The 17,930-nt window shown below is 47.4% G+C and overlaps 1 protein-coding gene and 1 long non-coding RNA gene across 6 annotated transcripts in view; one reads left to right on the top strand and one right to left on the bottom strand.

The window, feature by feature from the left end:
- LOC143960487 (uncharacterized) overlaps positions 1-17,930 on the bottom strand; it is a 192,975-nt gene that overhangs the window by 34,402 nt on the left and 140,643 nt on the right. The gene's annotated exons all lie outside the window — the stretch shown is intronic.
- LOC143960483 (estradiol 17 beta-dehydrogenase 5-like) overlaps positions 1-17,930 on the top strand; it is a 146,818-nt gene that overhangs the window by 87,434 nt on the left and 41,454 nt on the right. For all 5 annotated transcript variants that reach the window (XM_077469129.1, XM_077469130.1, XM_077469132.1 and 2 more), the window contains 3 exons: positions 7,575-7,652; positions 8,173-8,295; positions 17,210-17,322. In XM_077469129.1, coding sequence (XP_077325255.1) covers positions 7,575-7,652; positions 8,173-8,295; positions 17,210-17,322 — 314 coding nt within the window. The remainder of the gene's footprint in view (positions 1-7,574; positions 7,653-8,172; positions 8,296-17,209; positions 17,323-17,930) is intronic.

Here is a 17,930-nt window from a genome sequence, read left to right as displayed (position 1 = left end):
ATCTCCTTGCTTCGGGCTAGCCAGCCCCAAGACATCAAGATGGGTGGATCCGCACCCCAGGCCATAGCCTTCCTGGGGGCTGGTCAGGAGGACCAGGACCATGAAGTCAGTACATCATTCTGGACCAGATCCCCGAACCACGTGACGTCCGCATCTTAAATACACTCTCCCAGAAAGCACAGCAAGAGCGCCACTCCCACTGGGCGGGCTCCGAGAGAGAGTAACTTAAGCACCTAACCAGACCATAGTTCCATGCCTGCCAAAAGAGACAGTGCCCCTCGTGGCCAGGCTGAACATCTCACAGTCCAGTCAGATATTTAACCACTTGCTTACTGGGCACTTAAACCCCCCTCAGTCCCAGACCAATTTTCAGCTTTCAGTGCTCTCACATTTTGAATGACAATTACTCAGTCATGCAACACTGTAACCAAATGATTTTTTTGTCCTTTTCTTCATACCAATAGAGCTTTCTTTTGGTGGTATTTGATCACCTCTCGGTTTTTTATTTTCTGCGCTATAAATGAAAAAAGACCGAAAATTTTGAAAAAAAATGAATTTTTCTTCGTTTCTGTGACAAAATTTAGCAAATTAGCAATTTTTCTTCATAAATTTTGGCCACAATTTATACTACTACACATCTTTGGTAAAAATAACCCAAATTTTTGCATATTATATGATCTGTGTGAAATTTATAGAGTCTACAAGCTATGGTGCAAATCATAAAGATTTGCAAAAAAAGATCACATCTGATGTACTAAGGCCTATCTCCATTCTTGAGACCCTAACAAGCCAGGAAAGTACAAATGCCCCCCAAATGACCCCTTTTTGGAAAGTAGACATTCCAATGTATTTAGTAAGAGGCATGGTTAGTTATTTTAAGTTGTCATTTTTTCCCATAATTCTTTGCAAAATGACGATTTTTTTTTTTTTATTTTTTTTTCACAAAATTTTCATTGTAATAGCTTATTTCTCCCACACGGAATGTGCATACCACAAATAACACCCCAAAATACATTCTTCTACTCCTCCTGAGTATAACGATACCAAATGTGTGAGACTTTTACACAGCCTGACCACATACAGAGGCCCAATATTGAAATAGCACCATCAGGCATTCTAGGAGCATAAATTACACATTTCATTTCTCAACCACCTATTACAGTTTTGAAGGCCCTGGAACACCAGGGCAATGGAAACGTCCAGAAAATGACCCCATTTTGGAAAGCTAACACCCCAACGTATAATCTATGAGGCATAATGAGTCTTTTCAATGGTTCATTTTTTTCCAGAAGTTTTCGGAAAATGTGGAAAAAAATGAAAACGCATTTTTTTTTACACAAAGTTGTCGGTTTATAAGATATTTCCAACGCATAGCATTTACATAGCAAAAATAACACCCCAAAATACGTTCTACTACTCCTCCTGAGTATAACGATACCAAATGTGTGAGACTTTTACACAGCCTGACCACATACAGAGGCCTAATTTTGAAGTAGCACCTTCAGGCATTCTAAGAGCATAAATTACACATTTCATTTCTCAATCACCTATTACAGTTTTGAAGGCCCTGGAACACCAGGGCAATGGAAACGTCCAGAAAATGACCCCATTTTGGAAAGCTAACACCCCAACGTATAATCTATGAGGCATAATGAGTCTTTTCAATGGTTCATTTTTTTCCAGAAGTTTTCGGAAAATGTGGAAAAAAATGAAAACGCATTTTTTTTTACACAAAGTTGTCCGTTTATAAGATATTTCCAACGCATAGCATTTACATAGCAAAAATAACACCCCAAAATACGTTCTACTACTCCTCCTGAGTATAACGATACCAAATGTGTGAGACTTTTACACAGCCTGACCACATACAGAGGCCTAATTTTGAAGTAGCACCTTCAGGCATTCTAGGAGCATAAATTACACATTTCATTTCTCAACCACCTATTACAGTTTTGAAGGCCCTGGAACACCAGGGCAATGGAAACGTCCAGAAAATGACCCCATTTTGGAAAGCTAACACCCCAACGTATAATCTATGAGGCATAATGAGTCTTTTCAATGGTTCATTTTTTTCCAGAAGTTTTCGGAAAATGTGGAAAAAAATGAAAACGCATTTTTTTTTACACAAAGTTGTCCGTTTATAAGATATTTCCAACGCATAGCATTTACATAGCAAAAATAACACCCCAAAATACGTTCTACTACTCCTCCTGAGTATAACGATACCAAATGTGTGAGACTTTTACACAGCCTGACCACATACAGAGGCCTAATTTTGAAGTAGCACCTTCAGGCATTCTAGGAGCATAAATTACACATTTCATTTCTCAACCACCTATTACAGTTTTGAAGGCCCTGGAACACCAGGGCAATGGAAACGTCCAGAAAATGACCCCATTTTGGAAAGCTAACACCCCAACGTATAATCTATGAGGCATAATGAGTCTTTTCAATGGTTCATTTTTTTCCAGAAGTTTTCGGAAAATGTGGAAAAAAATGAAAACGCATTTTTTTTTACACAAAGTTGTCCGTTTATAAGATATTTCCAACGCATAGCATTTACATAGCAAAAATAACACCCCAAAATACGTTCTACTACTCCTCCTGAGTATAACGATACCACATGTGTGAGACTTTTACACAGCCTGACCAAATACAGAGGCGCAACATGCAAGAAACACCGTCGGCGTTCCAGGGACACATAGCCTGCACATACCAAGAATTACACCCCCAAATACATTATGCTGAGCAAAGGGTAAAGAAAAGATTACCTGTGGTTTTAGAAGCGCAGTTGTCCACAGGAGGATATCACTGGTCCAGGCAGCAGGCAGGGACTTGGTCAGCAACAGCGAACACAGTTTTTCAGGCAGCAGGCAGGGATACTGTCCATATTACAGTCCAGGGTTAGTGCAGAGATGTCAGCAGTGCCAAAAATATTGGTCCTGGTAGTAGGCAGGTCCTTGTGGTGTGGTCAGTGCGGCATGATGGCAGTAAGTCCTACAGGCAGCAGACAAAAGTAGAGCCTCGTTCAGGACAGAATGGGGATAGGGGTAGAGGCTTCTCCCTCCCAAATCTCTTTGAAGCCTCCGAGTCTCCAGACCCTAATCTAGGAATAAGAAAACAAAGAAAATTGTTTTCTTCTTCCAGAAAAACTATACTGGAGCCCCTCACATATGTGAGACCCCGTGTTGAATCCCACTAGTCCAGTTGCAGAATACAAGATCAGTCCAAGAGGCAGGCAAATATCGTGGTCAAACAGTCCAAGGTCAGTTCCAGATCAGGCAGAGATATATACAGAATCGTTAGACAGAAGCATGGTCGAATAACAGTCCAGGGTCAGTTCCAGATGAGGCAGAGGTATGTACAGAATCGTTAGGCAGAAGCGTGGTCGAATAACAGTCCAGGGTCAGTTCCAGATCAGGCAGCGGTATGTACAGAATCGGCAGGCATAAGAGTGGTCAAATAACAAGCCAGGGTCCGTTACAGAGCAGGCAGTGGCATAAGGGGTGTGAAGGTGTATGAAGGCAGGAACTGAGGATTATGTTTACCATACTTCACTAAAAATTTATTGAAGTATGGTAACGCCGAAAACAGTCGCCTATACAGAGGCCTGGTTGGGAAGGACATTGTGCACAATAATAAGATGTGTCTTTTCTGACTCCTGCTTTGGTACACACCTTACATCTTTTTTGGCGTCTTTTGCCTGCTGGTGTGGGGGGAATTTTATCCGGAAAGTGGCGCTCGGAGAGTCGACTTACAACGTCTGATCGGATATTTTCTGGTGGGCCGTTTGGGAAAATAAGGGCTGTGAAAACTTCCTCCTGGTAGCCAAAGAAACGTTTGGGGTTTTGGGTGGCGTTGCTGTAAATTACATATGAATTGTAAATGGCCAATTGAAAAAAATAAATTACTACTTTTTTGTACCAATGATATGTCCGTCTTGAGACCAGATATGGTTCCATCATTTGGTCGTTGAAGTCGACTCCTCCCATGAACAAATTATACTCTGAAATACATTTGGGTTTCTTTACGGGGCCATTCCTTCTGGGGATTTCTACGAAGGTATCGTTGTGGATAGAAGATAACATGTACACATCTCTTCTGTCCCTCCACTTCACTGCCAGAACCTCCTTGTTTCTTAGACTTGCGGTTTCTCCTTTCCGCAGCTTCTTGTTCACCAGACTTTGAGGAAAGCCCTTCCGGTTCTTTTTTACAGTGCCACATGCTGGCGTCTTCTTCCGGTGAAGGTTGTGGAACAGGGGCAGAGATGTGTAGAAGTTGTCTACATAGAGGTGGTAGCCTTTATCCAGTAGGGGGTATATGAGGTCCCAAACAATTTTTCCGCTGGATCCCAAATAATCCGGACAATTAGGGGGCTGTAGCTGGGTGTCCTTCCCTTCGTACACCTTGAAGGAATATGTGTACCCTGTGGCTCGGTCACATAATTTGTAGACCTTCACCCCATAGCGGGCCCTTTTGCTGGGCATAAATTGCTTCATCCTAAGCCTGCCACTAAATTTAATAAGGGACTCATCCACGCATATGTGTTGGTCCGGGGTAAACAATTTGGGGAATATTTCAGAAAAATAATTTAGTATTGGTCGAATTTTGTAAAGGCGGTCAAAATTTGGATCATTTCGTGGAAGGCATTGGGAATTGTCACTGAAATGTAAGAACCTCAGGATCATCTGATACCTGCTTCTGGGCATTACCGCGGAGAAGAGCGGTGAGTGGTGGAGGGGGTGGGTTGACCAGTAGGTACGTAATTGTTTTTTTTTGTTGAGTCCCATATTAAATGTGAGGCCTAAAAAAAGCTTGAACTCCTCCACCGTTAGGTCTCTCCATTCGTAGGGACGGGCATAATAGGAGGTTGGATTTTGAAAAATACATTGTTGTGCATACAGGTTGCACTGGGCCACAATTGACGCCAACATGTCCTCCGTAAAAATTAAATTAAAAAAATCGATGGGGCTAAAATTCTCCGTGTCCACCTGGACTCCTGGCTGGGCGGTGAAAGGGGGAACATTGGCCTCTCCTGAATTAGGAGGAAGCCACAAGGGGTTCTGAAGGGCATAGGGAAGGCCAGCATGGCTCCTAACCCTTTGGGGCTGAGATGACACCCCACTGGTACTTGGCCTTTCTTGCTGGGGCACTGCGGTGCTGGTGGACGGCATTGCGGTGCTGGTGGACGGCACTGTGGTGCTGGTGGACGGCACTGCGGTGCTGGTGGACGGCACTGCCTCACTAGAACGCCTTCGCTTGATGGGCCGGATATCTTCCTCCTCGGATTCATCAGTCAGTGTTTCACTGCTCAGGACTGGCTCATAAGTTACGTCGGCTTTAGAATCCGAAAAGGAATCGGAAGAGGAGAGCTCCCCGTTGCTCTCGTCGGCCGCGGAAATAATTTGGTACGCCTCCTCAGCGGAAAAGACGCGTTTAGCCATTGTAGCACTGATGGGCACTGATGAGGTGGCACAGATGGGCGTTTTTGAGGTGGCACAGATGGGCGCTTTTGAGGTGGCACAAATGGACACTGATGGGTCGGCACAGATGTGCACTGATTTATTGCACAGATGTGCAGATTTGTTGCACGGATGTGCACTGATGAGGCGGCAGATGGACACTGCTGAGGCGGCAGATGGGCACTGCTGAGGCGGCACAGATGGGCACTGCTGAGGCGGCACAGATGGGCACTGCTGAGGCGGCACAGATGGGCACTGCTGAGGCGGCAGATGGGCACTGATGGGTCGGCACAGATGTGCACTGATTTATTGCACGGATGTGCACTGATTTATTGCACGGATGTGCACTGCTGAGGTGGCAGATGGGCACTGCTGAGGCGGCAGATGGGCACTGCTGAGGCGGCAGAGATGGGCACTGCTGAGTCGGCACAGATGGGCACTGCTGAGTCGGCAGATGGGCACTGATAGGTCGGCACAGATGTGCACTGATTTATTGCACGGATGTGCACTGATAAGGCAGCAGATGGACACAGATGGGCACTGCTTAGGCGGCACAGATGGGCACTGCTTAGGCGGCACAGATGGGCACTGCTGAGGCGGCACAGATGGGCACTGCTTAGGCGGCACAGATGGGCACTGCTGAGGCACAGATGGGCACCGATTGGTACAGATGGGCACCGATTGGCACTGGCTGGCACTGGCTGGCACTGGCGGGCACTGGCGGGCACTGGCGGGGCACTGGCGGTGCACAGATGGAGCACTGGCGGTGCACAGGTGGGCACAGGTGGGCACAGGCGGGCACAGGTGGGCACAGGTGGGCACAGGCGGGCACAGGTGGGCACAGGTGGGCACAGGTGGGCACTGGCAGGGTAGATCTGGGCACTGGCAGGGCACTGGCAGGGTAGATCTGGGCACTGGCAGGGCACTGGCAGGGTAGATCTGGGCACAGGTGGGGTTTTTATCCGTTTACTGACACTTTTACACTCACAAGACACATTCGGTCTCCTCACACGCTATCGCTGTGTGAGGAGACACGTTTGGCAATGAGTGATGATCTCATTTGTTTACATTTGAGATCATCACCCATTGGAGGAGGCGATCGCGCTGTAAACGGCCGCTGTGATTGGCCGTTTACAGCGATCTGTGATTGGCTGTGTCCAGCGGACACGGCCAACACAGATTTTCCCCGATGCGCGCTCCCGGGAGCGCGCGGGGAACTCTTAAAGGGGACGACGTCAATAGACGTAGTCCTGAAAATTGAGATCCGCGCTATACACGTCATTTTACTATAGCGCGGATCTCAAGTGGTTAAACAATTGTACCCAAACCAAACTGCAGTTTAGGTATAACCTTAACTTTGAAAAACGCATAGCGTGTGCTCTTCAGGAGCCACCGCTACACCAAAGATTGTGGGAATGTATAGCAGGCCATCAACAAAGCGGGGTACCTGATGTAGGTGACAGGTTCTCCAGTAGCAAGGGGGTCGGTGTTCTGGCTTCCTTTGTACCGCTTAGTTCTCCCGCAGATCCCATATACCTAACCGCAAGGTACAGGAGAAGTAGAAGCAGTTATTAAGTGTTGGCATGAGGTCTGCACATTTCTCCACTGAGAGTGATTTGGCAGAAATACACTGAACTGGTGAAGAGGGCATAGGCTCAGCAGTGTCCCTCCTAATTGCAACATAGTCGTACATTGAGCAAAGGTGTGTAGTAACATTGGAACACTAGATTTTACAGTGGTACACCGTATGTTACACAACTGCCCACAGTGTACAGCTCATCTGTAATTTGGGGTTCCACTAGGGTTGCCACCTCATCCTTTTAAAACTGAACACATATTAAACAGGTTCTGTGGCTGATTGAGGTGGTAATTAAACTCACTTGGTGCCTTAAATAAGTGCCTATAATAATTTTATCTGCATTAAATTATCATCTTGGGCTTAAAGGTATGAGGTGGCAACCCTAGGTTCCAGCTTAATGTTGACTTTCATGCAAGCATGGCCCGCCTGGTCCCGGGAATTGAGGAGTGTGTACATGAGAAGAGAGGTACCCCTGCCTGCAGGGTGAAGAGGCTCCGCCCACATACTATACTATCATTTTTTTTTTTTTTAAGGCGGGTGACACTCTGCTTCCAGTGAATGAAGATGGGCATTATTTGTACAGCAACACAGACATTCGAGAAACTTGGAAGGTGAGAATTATATGATTAAAGCAAACCTGCATCTACATCAGAACATAAACAAATAATGGCACATGTGTGGCCAAGACATAACCGTGGCTGTATTTATTTTAAGCCACCTGTAAGCCATGTCTGGGGTAAAGCCTCAAAATTCAAGACTAGGGATGAGCTCAGGCGTGTTCGCATGGAACACATGCAGAGCCCGCCAGGAAGTGGGCGCAGCACCGCGCTAATCACAGGCAGTGAGACATTGCCCAATCTCTGCAGCCGCACATCGAGGCAATGTCTCACTGCCTGTGATTAGCGCAGTGCTGCGCCCACTTCCTGGCGGGCTCTGCACGTGTTCCATGCGAACACGCCTGAGCTCATCCCTATTCAAGACAGTGGTCTTTTTTTCCTCATTTTATTTCTGTCTTCTGTCTATATTTAGACATTTGTGGTTAATTTAGGAAGGGAATGGGGGGAGCGGGGTGGTGCAGACTGCTGGGGATCACCATACAAGCTATTATGATTTCCTACAAATAATTTTCAGGCTATGGAGCGGTGTAAAGATGCTGGTCTGGTCAAATCTATTGGAGTGTCCAACTTCAATCACTGGCAGCTGGACCGGATCCTCAAAAAGCCAGGATTGAAACACAGGCCTGTCTGCAATCAGGTAATACAAGTCTTAGAATCAGAATTAAAGTAGATGTCGATGTTTAGTTTGATTGAACACTGTGTATTATGAACAGTTGCCATTTTGTTTACAGAAAATAGTGAAGATCAGTGCTGCTGATCTCCTACAGGCTTTTTCAGTCGTTTCCTGTCTGCATGCACTTGAACATCATTGTTCTGGACTAGAGATGACCCGGGGCAAACCCCTCTGTACTCAAGATCTGAATTTGCACACTTTATTTTCACTCCAGTGAACTGCAGGCCTGAGATCTTCCTGCTACCATTCCTGTCAACGTGTGATCCCATTGGCTTCTAGATGAGCAGTATATGGGGCAGCTGTGCAAATAATTTGTGTAAAAGTGTATATAAGTAGATCTTTCACATTTTCATACTATACATTTAAAAAAAATGTTATATCTTAAATGGTTGTTAAACTGTGTGATAGTCTCTCCTATCGCTTGGGGTCTCCATCAATGTAATTGTGTTTCTGGGTCTATACACCTGCCTGCTGCTGGTTATGAGGGGTTCCCACCATCTCTGTACTGAGTTCCTGGATATGCACTTCTATTGTGCCTATTATGAGAGGATCCCCCCTTTCCTTCACTGAGGTCTCAGGTCTGCACAGCTACTGTGTCCATTGATAATGGTTCCCAACATTCCTGCAGAACACCCAAAATTCTCAGGACAAAAACAGGTCAGGTAAATATCACTCTTGCCTGTCATGCTACCCCGGTAGGAGCCGCTTGAGTATTACCCAGAGAGTCCTTACTTGTTCACTGGCAGCCAGGCACAAGGTATTTTCTGCAGCCAGGCACACACACACACACACACACACACACTTAGGCTCGAGGTAGTCAAAGACCAGTCTAGGGGTGTTATTTTGTAGTTTTATTCTGGAGGAACTTGGATAGGGTAGGAGATTTGTAGTAGGATACTCCAGAACAAAACTATGCACAGACTGAAGACTCTAGCTAATCTAGAATTGATCAGTAGGTGAAGTTCCTTGCTGGGAGCAGATGGCAGACTCAAGCCTCGTACATACGGTACGATTGTTGGACAACCAAGCATCTGATATTTGTCAAAAGGGCGTGTGGCAGGATCTTGTCTTGCATACTAATGTTACACAAATTGTAGTGCCACAAACACGAACGTAGTGTCGTAGTACGAGGAATTTCAGCTCTTGAGCGTCACCCTTTGGGCCCCTTCTGCTAATCTTGCATTTGGATTCGGAGCATGCGTGTTTATACTTTCGACTTTTGTGTGACAGATTTGTGTACTGACCACCCGAAAATCTGACAGTAAGAATTTCGGACAACAGTCTGTCAACAGACAATCCCCTTCTGATTTTCGAACCGTGTGTACAAGGCTGTCTCCTGGGTAGCAATGCAGAAATAAGGACCATGAGCAAAGTTTCTGGTAATGAAGGACAGGTAGACAAAGCTCTTCGGATCACTAGCCAGTGATCCCTTTAGTTGGACCCTTAGCTGACTGTATCAGCACAAGGGGGTAGCCAAATAGAACAGGCCCCAAGATCTTTGGTTTGTACTCACTGGAGTCAAACAAATCCTCTCAAGAATAGTGATGGACGAACTTCCGACGGGACGTTTCGTGAACGCGGACGATAGTTCGCGAACCTGAACGTTCGCGGCGGGCCCCATTGACTTCAATGGGAGGCGAACTTCGCAAACCTACAGGTCAAATTTGCAGCCACAAAATAATTAATAGCTGTGCAAACATAGTCCCACCACATGGCCAATGACATAACACATGTATGAGGTGAATCTGGGATCGACAACTACAAGCATTCTTTTTTTATATGGGAAATTGTTGTGACAATTCAGGACTGTGGAGCGCATGAAGGCAATAGAGGAGAGGGAAGGTCAGGGACCAGGGTAGGCAAAGAAGAGGGTGCAGGAGATGATCACCAGCAGCGTGACATACAGCAATGACACCTGCACCGTGATATACAGCACTGACAGCAGCACCGTGATAGAGAGCACCGACATCAGCAGCGTGACATACAGCAATGACACCTGCACCGTGATAGAGTCATCTGACAACAGCACCGTGATAGAGAGCACTGACATCAGCAGCGTGACATAAAGCACTAACACCAGCACCGTGATATACAGCACTGACAGCAGCACTGTGATAGAGAGCACTGACATCAGCACCGTGATATACATCACTGACACCTGCACCGTAAGCAGCCCCAGGAGGAAGTCAGCATAGCACAGGGATGGTGGGAGCCCCTCATAATGAGCATAGCACAGGGATCGTGGGAGCCCCTCATAATGAGCATAGCACAGGGATGGTGGGAGCCCCTCATAACGAGCATAGCACAGGGATGGTGGGAGCCCCTCATAATAAGCAGCCCCAGGAGGAAGTCAGCACAGCACAGGGATGGTGGGAGCCCCTCATAATAAGCAGCCCCAGGAGGAAGTCAGCACAGCACAGGGATGGTGGGAGGCTGGGAGCCCCTCATAATAAGCAGCCCCAGGAGGAAGTCAGCACAGCACAGGGATGGTGGGAGCCCCTCATAATGAGCATAGCACAGGGATGGTGGGAGCCCCTCATAATATGCACAGCAGAGGTACAGCCCCAGGAGGAAGTCAGCACAGCACAGGGATGGTGGGAGCCCCTCATAATAAGCAGCCCCAGGAGGAAGTCAGCACAGCACAGGGATGGTGGGAGGCTGGGAGCCCCTCATAATAAGCAGCCCCAAGAGGAAGTCAGCACAGCACAGGGATGGTGGGAGCCCCTTATAATGAGCATAGCACAGGGATGGTGGCAGCCCCTCATAATAAGCAGCCCCAGTAGAAATATGACACCGCTCAACCTCTTCAAAGAGGAGGGTATGGGCATATAGTACGGTGTGCTTTTTTTGGACAAGGAAGTGAGCCAACTGAAGAAAGAAGGTCTGTGTGCTCGATTCAAAAAATTGTTTATAGACATATACATGGTCTACTGGTCACATGTGTTGAATTCCTCTGAGATCCATGCCTCATTCATTTTTAGAAATGTGAGGTAGTTAACACTGTCGTGAGCTAGGCGAGTGCGCTTATTGGTCACGATCCCCCCTGCTGCACTGAACGTCCTTTCGGACAGGACACTGGATGAGGGGCAAGCCAACAGTTCGATTGCAAATTGGGCAAGCTCTGGCCAGAGGTCAAGCCTGCCCACCCAGTAGTCCAGGGGTTCATCACTCCTCAGAGCATCCACATCGGCCGTTAACCCGATGTAGTCGGACACCTGACGGTCTAGGCGTTCCCTGATGCTGGATCCGGATAACACCTGTCGATGGGTCGGCTGAAAGAATGACCTCATATCCGAAGTCACCAACACATCTTCAAACCGGCCTCTTCTTGCAGGCGCTGTTGGATTGGTACCCGCAACTCCTTCTCTGGGAGTCGGAAATTGCTCCTCTGCCAGCGCACGCAAAAGCAGAATGCAGCATTTCTCGAAGCAAGGTCTGGAAGTGTTACATTCTGCCAGCCCTCTGTGACAGCGGTAACATTTCCGCCATTTTGTGTTTGTACCGGGGGTCTAAGTACGTTGCCACCCAGTACTGGTCCTTGACCCTTATGCTTTTTATACGGGGGTCCCTATTAAAACACTGGAGCATGAAGGCCCCCATTTGCACTAAACTGGAAGCGGTGTGGTAGCCTGGCTCCTGCTCATCATCCAGGATAATGTCATCCTCTTCATTCTCCTCTCCCCATCCACGCACAACAACAGGGGTCCCAGAAAGGTTTAAAGCATGCTCTTCTTGCTCCTCCTCATCCGCCCCGGCACCATCCTCCTCTGACTCCTCTTCAGACTCCTGTTGTTCACTTGTCTCAGATAGAGTAGCCCCCCCTGGGAATTCATCCAGCATTGCGACTTCCTCATCTTCCCGCTCCTGCTCCTCCACAGCTTGATCAATGACACGACGCAATGCACGCTCCATAAAGAAGGCATAAGGTACCATGTCACTGATGGCGCCATGGCTGCGACTGACCAGTTTGGTGATCTCCTCAAATGGCCGCAGAAGTCTGCATGCGTCACGCATGAGCAGCCACTGGCGCGGTGAAAAAACCCCCAGCTCCCCAGAACCTGTTCTGCCACAGCGTTCATACAGGTAGACGTTAACTGCATGTTTCTGCTGGAGCAGCCTATCAAGCATATAGAAGGTTGAGTTCCATCGCGTGGGGCAATCGCAAATAAGACGTCTGACCGGCAGATTGTGTCGCCGCTGAATGTCAGCAAGGCGAGCCATGGCCGTGTAAGATCTTCTGAAATGGGCCGAGATTTTCCTTGCCTGCCGCAAGATGTCCTGGACCCCAGGGTATTTGACAACGAAGCACTGCACGACCAAGTTTAAGACGTGTGCCATGCATGGCACGTGCGTGATTTTGCCCTGTTTCAATGCGCTAAGCAGATTGGCACCGTTGTCACACACCACTTTACCAACTGTCAAATTGAGCGGTGTTAGCCACTGAATAGGCCTGTGAACGCAAAGCTGAAAGGAGTGCCGGGCTAGTGTGGCTCTTGGCTTCCAGGCAGCACAGACGCAGCACGGCATGGCAACGTCTCACCTGGCATGTCGAATAGGTTCTGGGGAGCTTGGGCGGCGCAGCGGAAGAGACGCTAGCAGCGGAAAAGGAGGAGTCAGCCGAGGAGGAGAGGGAGGAGGATGGAGTAGGAGGAGGAGGAGAAGAAGAGTCAGGCCTGCATGCAATCCGTGGCGGTAAAACCAAATCTACACGGGTGCCACGGGTTACATGCTTGACGGCCGTCAGAAGGTTCACCCAGTGGGCAGTAAAAGTGATATACCTTCCCTGCCCGTGTTTGCTAGACCACGTGTCTGTGGTCAGATGTATCTTGGCACTGACACTGTGTGCCAGAGATACATTCACTTGCCGCTGAACATGGCCATATAGCTCTGGGATGCCCTTCTCTGAGAAATACTTCCTTCCTGGGACCTTCCATTGTGGTGTTCCAATGGCCACAAATTTGCGAAAGGCCTCCGAGTCCACCAGTTTATATGGCAGTAGTTGGCGGGCTATGAGTTCTGACAAGCCAGCCGTCAACCGTTGGGCAAGAGGGTTATCCGGCTTCATCATTTTTTTACGCTCGAACATTAGGCCCACGGAAGCCTGCCTTTTTGCAGAAAAACGTGAGCTTGGCATGATGGAAGGTGGAGTGGAGGACAATTGTGAGGAGAGAGGAGAAGGAGAAGTAGAAGACGAGGCTGGACGGTGAGAGCCTGGAGTGTGGCTTTGTGTGTTCCGTTGCTCCCACTCGGCTCGGTGATGGCTGCTCATGTGCCTTCTTAAGGTCCCTAGGTGAGTGTTGGGCTTACCACGACTAATGCGTTGACTGCAAAGATTGCAGATGGCAACGCTATTGTCAGCAGCGGACACGTTAAAAAAAGCCCAGACTGTGGAGCCATGTGCCGGTGTCCTGGGAGCGCCAGATGTGACCGTACATGGTTGATGACTCGCTCCTGATACATTTGCAGTCTGCTTTGTCCCTCCTGTGCAATGTAAGTTATTCCTGCTTCTCCTCCCTATCTGCTGGTCCATATCTCCCTCTGAACTCCCCTCCTCTTCCTCTCTTGTGGGCACCCACGTGACATCACTAGACACGTCATCATCAACGTCACCTTCCCCACCGCTATAAGTAGAGATCTCGGAGTAGGCAGCAACACCGGGGACCAACCTCCTCCTTGGGCTGATCTGGGTACTGTCGTCAGACTGCTGAGTAGCGGTTGTTGCTACCTCCTCTTCCTGATCCAATACCAAGAATGGCTGCGCATCAGAAATGTCTTGATATGGATCGGAAAATAATTCCTGTGACTCAAGCGGAAGGTATGTGGTGGTGGTGTTGTTGGTGGTAGTGTCTTTGGGGGTGCACATAGCAGAGAGTCAAGAAGAGGGTGCAGATCGAGAGGATGAGGAGGGTGCAGAAGAGTAAGGTTGAGCGAGCCACTCAACCAAGTCTGATGCGTCCTTTAAAGTAATTGAACGCACCTTCTGCAACTTCCCACTTTGGCTCAAGCCTGTTGCTCCTGCCCTACCCCTACCACCCCTGCGGAAGGGCCTGCCTCTTCCTCTGCCTGTCATTTTTGAAATGACCCTGTGACAAAACTCTCAGTCCCTATACCGATGAAGGACTGCTGCAGTATAGGACAGTGGTCAGCAGTAGTGCACCTCAACCCTATGTATTGTGGACCTATACCAGTCCTTATAGAATGGCAGACTGTACCTCACTCAACCCTATGTACTGTAGAACCCTAGACAGACCAAGTTACCAGTCCTTATAAGGACCTTTGTGGAACAAGTAGGTTGTGAGTGATTAGCAGACTGTACGTCAGTCCCTATACCGATGAAGGACTGCTGCAGTATAGAACCCTAGACAGACCAAGTTAACAAGTAGGTTGTGAGTGATTAGCAGACTGTACGTCAGTCCCTATACCGATGAAGGACTGCTGCAGTATAGGGCAGCGGTCAGCAGTAGTGCACCTCAACCCTATGTATTGTGGACCTATACCAGTCCTTATAGAATGGCAGACTGTACCTCACTCAACCCTATGTACTGTAGAACCCTAGACAGACCAAGTTACCAGTCCTTATAAGGACCTTTGTGGAACAAGTAGGTTGTGAGTGATTAGCAGACTGTACGTCAGTCCCTATACCGATGAAGGACTGCTGCAGTATAGAGCCCTAGACAGACCAAGTTAACAAGTAGGTTGTGAGTGATTAGCAGACTGTATGTCAGTCCCTATACCGATGAAGGACTGCTGCAGTATAGGGCAACGGTCAGCAGTAGTGCACCTCAACCCTATGTATTGTGGTCCTATACCAGTCCTTATAGAATGGCAGACTGTACCTCTCTCAACCCTATGTACTGTAGAACCCTAGACAGACCAAGTTACCAGTCCTTATAAGGACCTTTGTGGAACAAGTAGGTTGTGAGTGATTAGCAGACTGTACGTCAGTCCCTATACCGATGAAGGACTGCTGCAGTATAGAGCCCTAGACAGACCAAGTTAACAAGTAGGTTGTGAGTGATTAGCAGACTGTATGTCAGTCCCTATACCGATGAAGGACTGCTGCAGTATAGGGCAACGGTCAGCAGTAGTGCACCTCAACCCTATGTATTGTGGTCCTATACCAGTCCTTATAGAATGGCAGACTGTACCTCTCTCAACCCTATGTACTGTAGAACCCTAGACAGACCAAGTTACCAGTCCTTATAAGGACCTTTGTGGAACAAGTAGGTTGTGAGTGATTAGCAGACTGTACGTCAGTCCCTATACCGATGAAGGACTGCTGCAGTATAGGGCAGCGGTCAGCAGTAGTGCACCTTAACCCTATGTATTGTGGACCTATACCAGTCCTTATAGAATGGCAGACTGTACCTCACTCAACCCTATGTACTGTAGAACCCTACACCAGGTTATTACCAGTCCTTATAAAGGACCTTTGTGGAACAAGTAGGTTTGAATGATTAGCAGACTGCAGCAGAAGGGCAGCAGAAGGGCAGCAGTCAAGTATATTATTCTTTCTATATTTGGAAGAAAGAATGTTATACGTGTACAGGCCTATTACCATACCAGTCCTGAAAAGAACCTTTGTGGAACTAATAGTAACAGCTACTGATTAAACTGACCCTCACTGCCTCACACACTGCTTCCTGCTTGTCCCTATATAAACTGACAAAACAGAGGCTACTGGAACAATAACTGGAATAGCACTTTTGTGGACCTGATAGTAACAGCTAATGACTAAACTGACTGTCCCTACAGCAGACACACCCTCCTGTCCCTTTCTCTAAACTGACAAAAGACACTCAGGCTGCTGCAACAATCAGTAGCACAGCAAACCTATATACACCTAACACCTATACCAGTCCTGAAAAGAACTTTTGTGTACCAAATAGCTAGCGATTTGGGTCACTGCAATCTCTCCCTGCTCCACACAGCAACCTCTCCCTATAGTGACAGAAGAAAGAATGTAAAATGGCCGCCGAATCGGGTGTATTTATAAGTTAGGGGGAATGTCCAAGTGTCCATGTGCTGTAATGTCTCAATTGGCTGTCCTGTACCCCATGATGGATGTGTCATCATAGGTCAAAGTTCTTTTACACAGTAAAAGCATGGAAGTCCGCTGGGCGAACGGCGGCAATAGTCCGCCGATCGGGCAGACCGCGAACAGACGAAATTCGCCGCGAAACGACCGCCGGGCGAACCGTTCGGCCATCACTACTCAAGAATGGCTCCCCTTCAGTCAGCTCTTCTGAAGCACCAGGGTCCCTCCTTTACTTTAGCTTCAGGCCCTCAGGTCGCCCACCTGAGGCCTCATGGCAGCAAGCCTGCCTCACCCCTGGCTGGTGCACTTCACCATTCGAGAAGGACCCAGAGATCACATGTTCCCTGAACATATAAGACAATCCCAGCATGCTCAGGGCTCATGTCCCCTGTAATTGGCTAAGACTGCTACATACTTGTGCTGCCTGGTTGCCTTACTCTCACCCATGCTCCAGAAAGCTCTACTAGTTTCTAGAAGGTGGGTAGAGTCCAAGAAAACTCAACAGCACCAGAACACATGAGAAGACCTAACTAATAAATTGCATCTTTCTGTTAAGCAGACCTGCTGAAGATAGGTTTGCCTCTAGCCCCCCTGTTAAGAGAAATTTACACTAACCTAACTATTTACATTCTAGTACCTATACTAGGAGGGTGCTACATGGAGTATAGAAATATCACTTGTGGGTGGACTGATCCTATAAACACCACCTGTTTCTGGCTCTTAGAATGTTGAAAAATATTACAAATGATTTGCAAGAGATATGAACCAGCAAGCCCAGGTTTTGTCTCCCTGATTATACTGTACATAAAATCATATTTAATGGTTTTCTTGTATGTGCAGGTAGAGTGCCATTTGTACCTGAACCAAGAGAAACTGCTGAGATACTGCAAGGAGAATGGCATTGTGCTGGTTGCATACAGTGCCCTGGGCTCCAGCCGGGATGCGACATGGAGGTAAATACAAAGGTTTCTGTAGGTAGTTAAAGAAGAACCCTGTTATGCACTATTTTGTTTTGTACCTAAAATGTATTTACACACTGTACAGTGGGAATAGAAAGAGTTTACTTCTAAATCTGAAATCCAATACAAGAGGCATGTGTATTACTATTACTTGAATATTGGTGTGCTTTGTGAAACCTTCTGTTTGTCCAGAAACTTCTGGTAATAAATAGCTTTTGTACTGAAAAAAGTATAAATAAATAATGCAAAAAAAGACTACCAGTGACTACCCGTGTGTTGTGAGTACGGATGAGCCGAACACCCCCCTGTTCGGTTCGCACCAGAACCTGCGAACAGACCTAAACTTCGTGTGAACTTTAGAACCCTATTAAAGTCTATGGGACTCGAACGTTCACAATCTAAAGTGCTCATTTTAAAGGGTAATATGCAGGTTACTGTCCTAAAAAGTGTTTGGGGACCCGGGTCCTGCCCCAGGGGACATGGATCAATGCAAAAAAAGTTTTAAAAACTGCAGTTTTTTCAGGAGCAGTGATTTTAATAATGATTAAAGTGAAACAATAAAAGTGTAATATTCCTTTAAATTTCGTAGCTGGGGGGTATCT

The sequence above is a fragment of the Lithobates pipiens genome, unplaced genomic scaffold (assembly GCF_037356315.1).
Source record: "Lithobates pipiens isolate NorthernLeopardFrog02 unplaced genomic scaffold, aLitPip1_a1.2 Scaffold_8, whole genome shotgun sequence".
NCBI lineage: Eukaryota > Metazoa > Chordata > Amphibia > Anura > Ranidae > Lithobates > Lithobates pipiens.
Note: the sequence above shows the minus strand (reverse complement) of the source record. Positions and strands in the feature narration are given on the sequence as shown.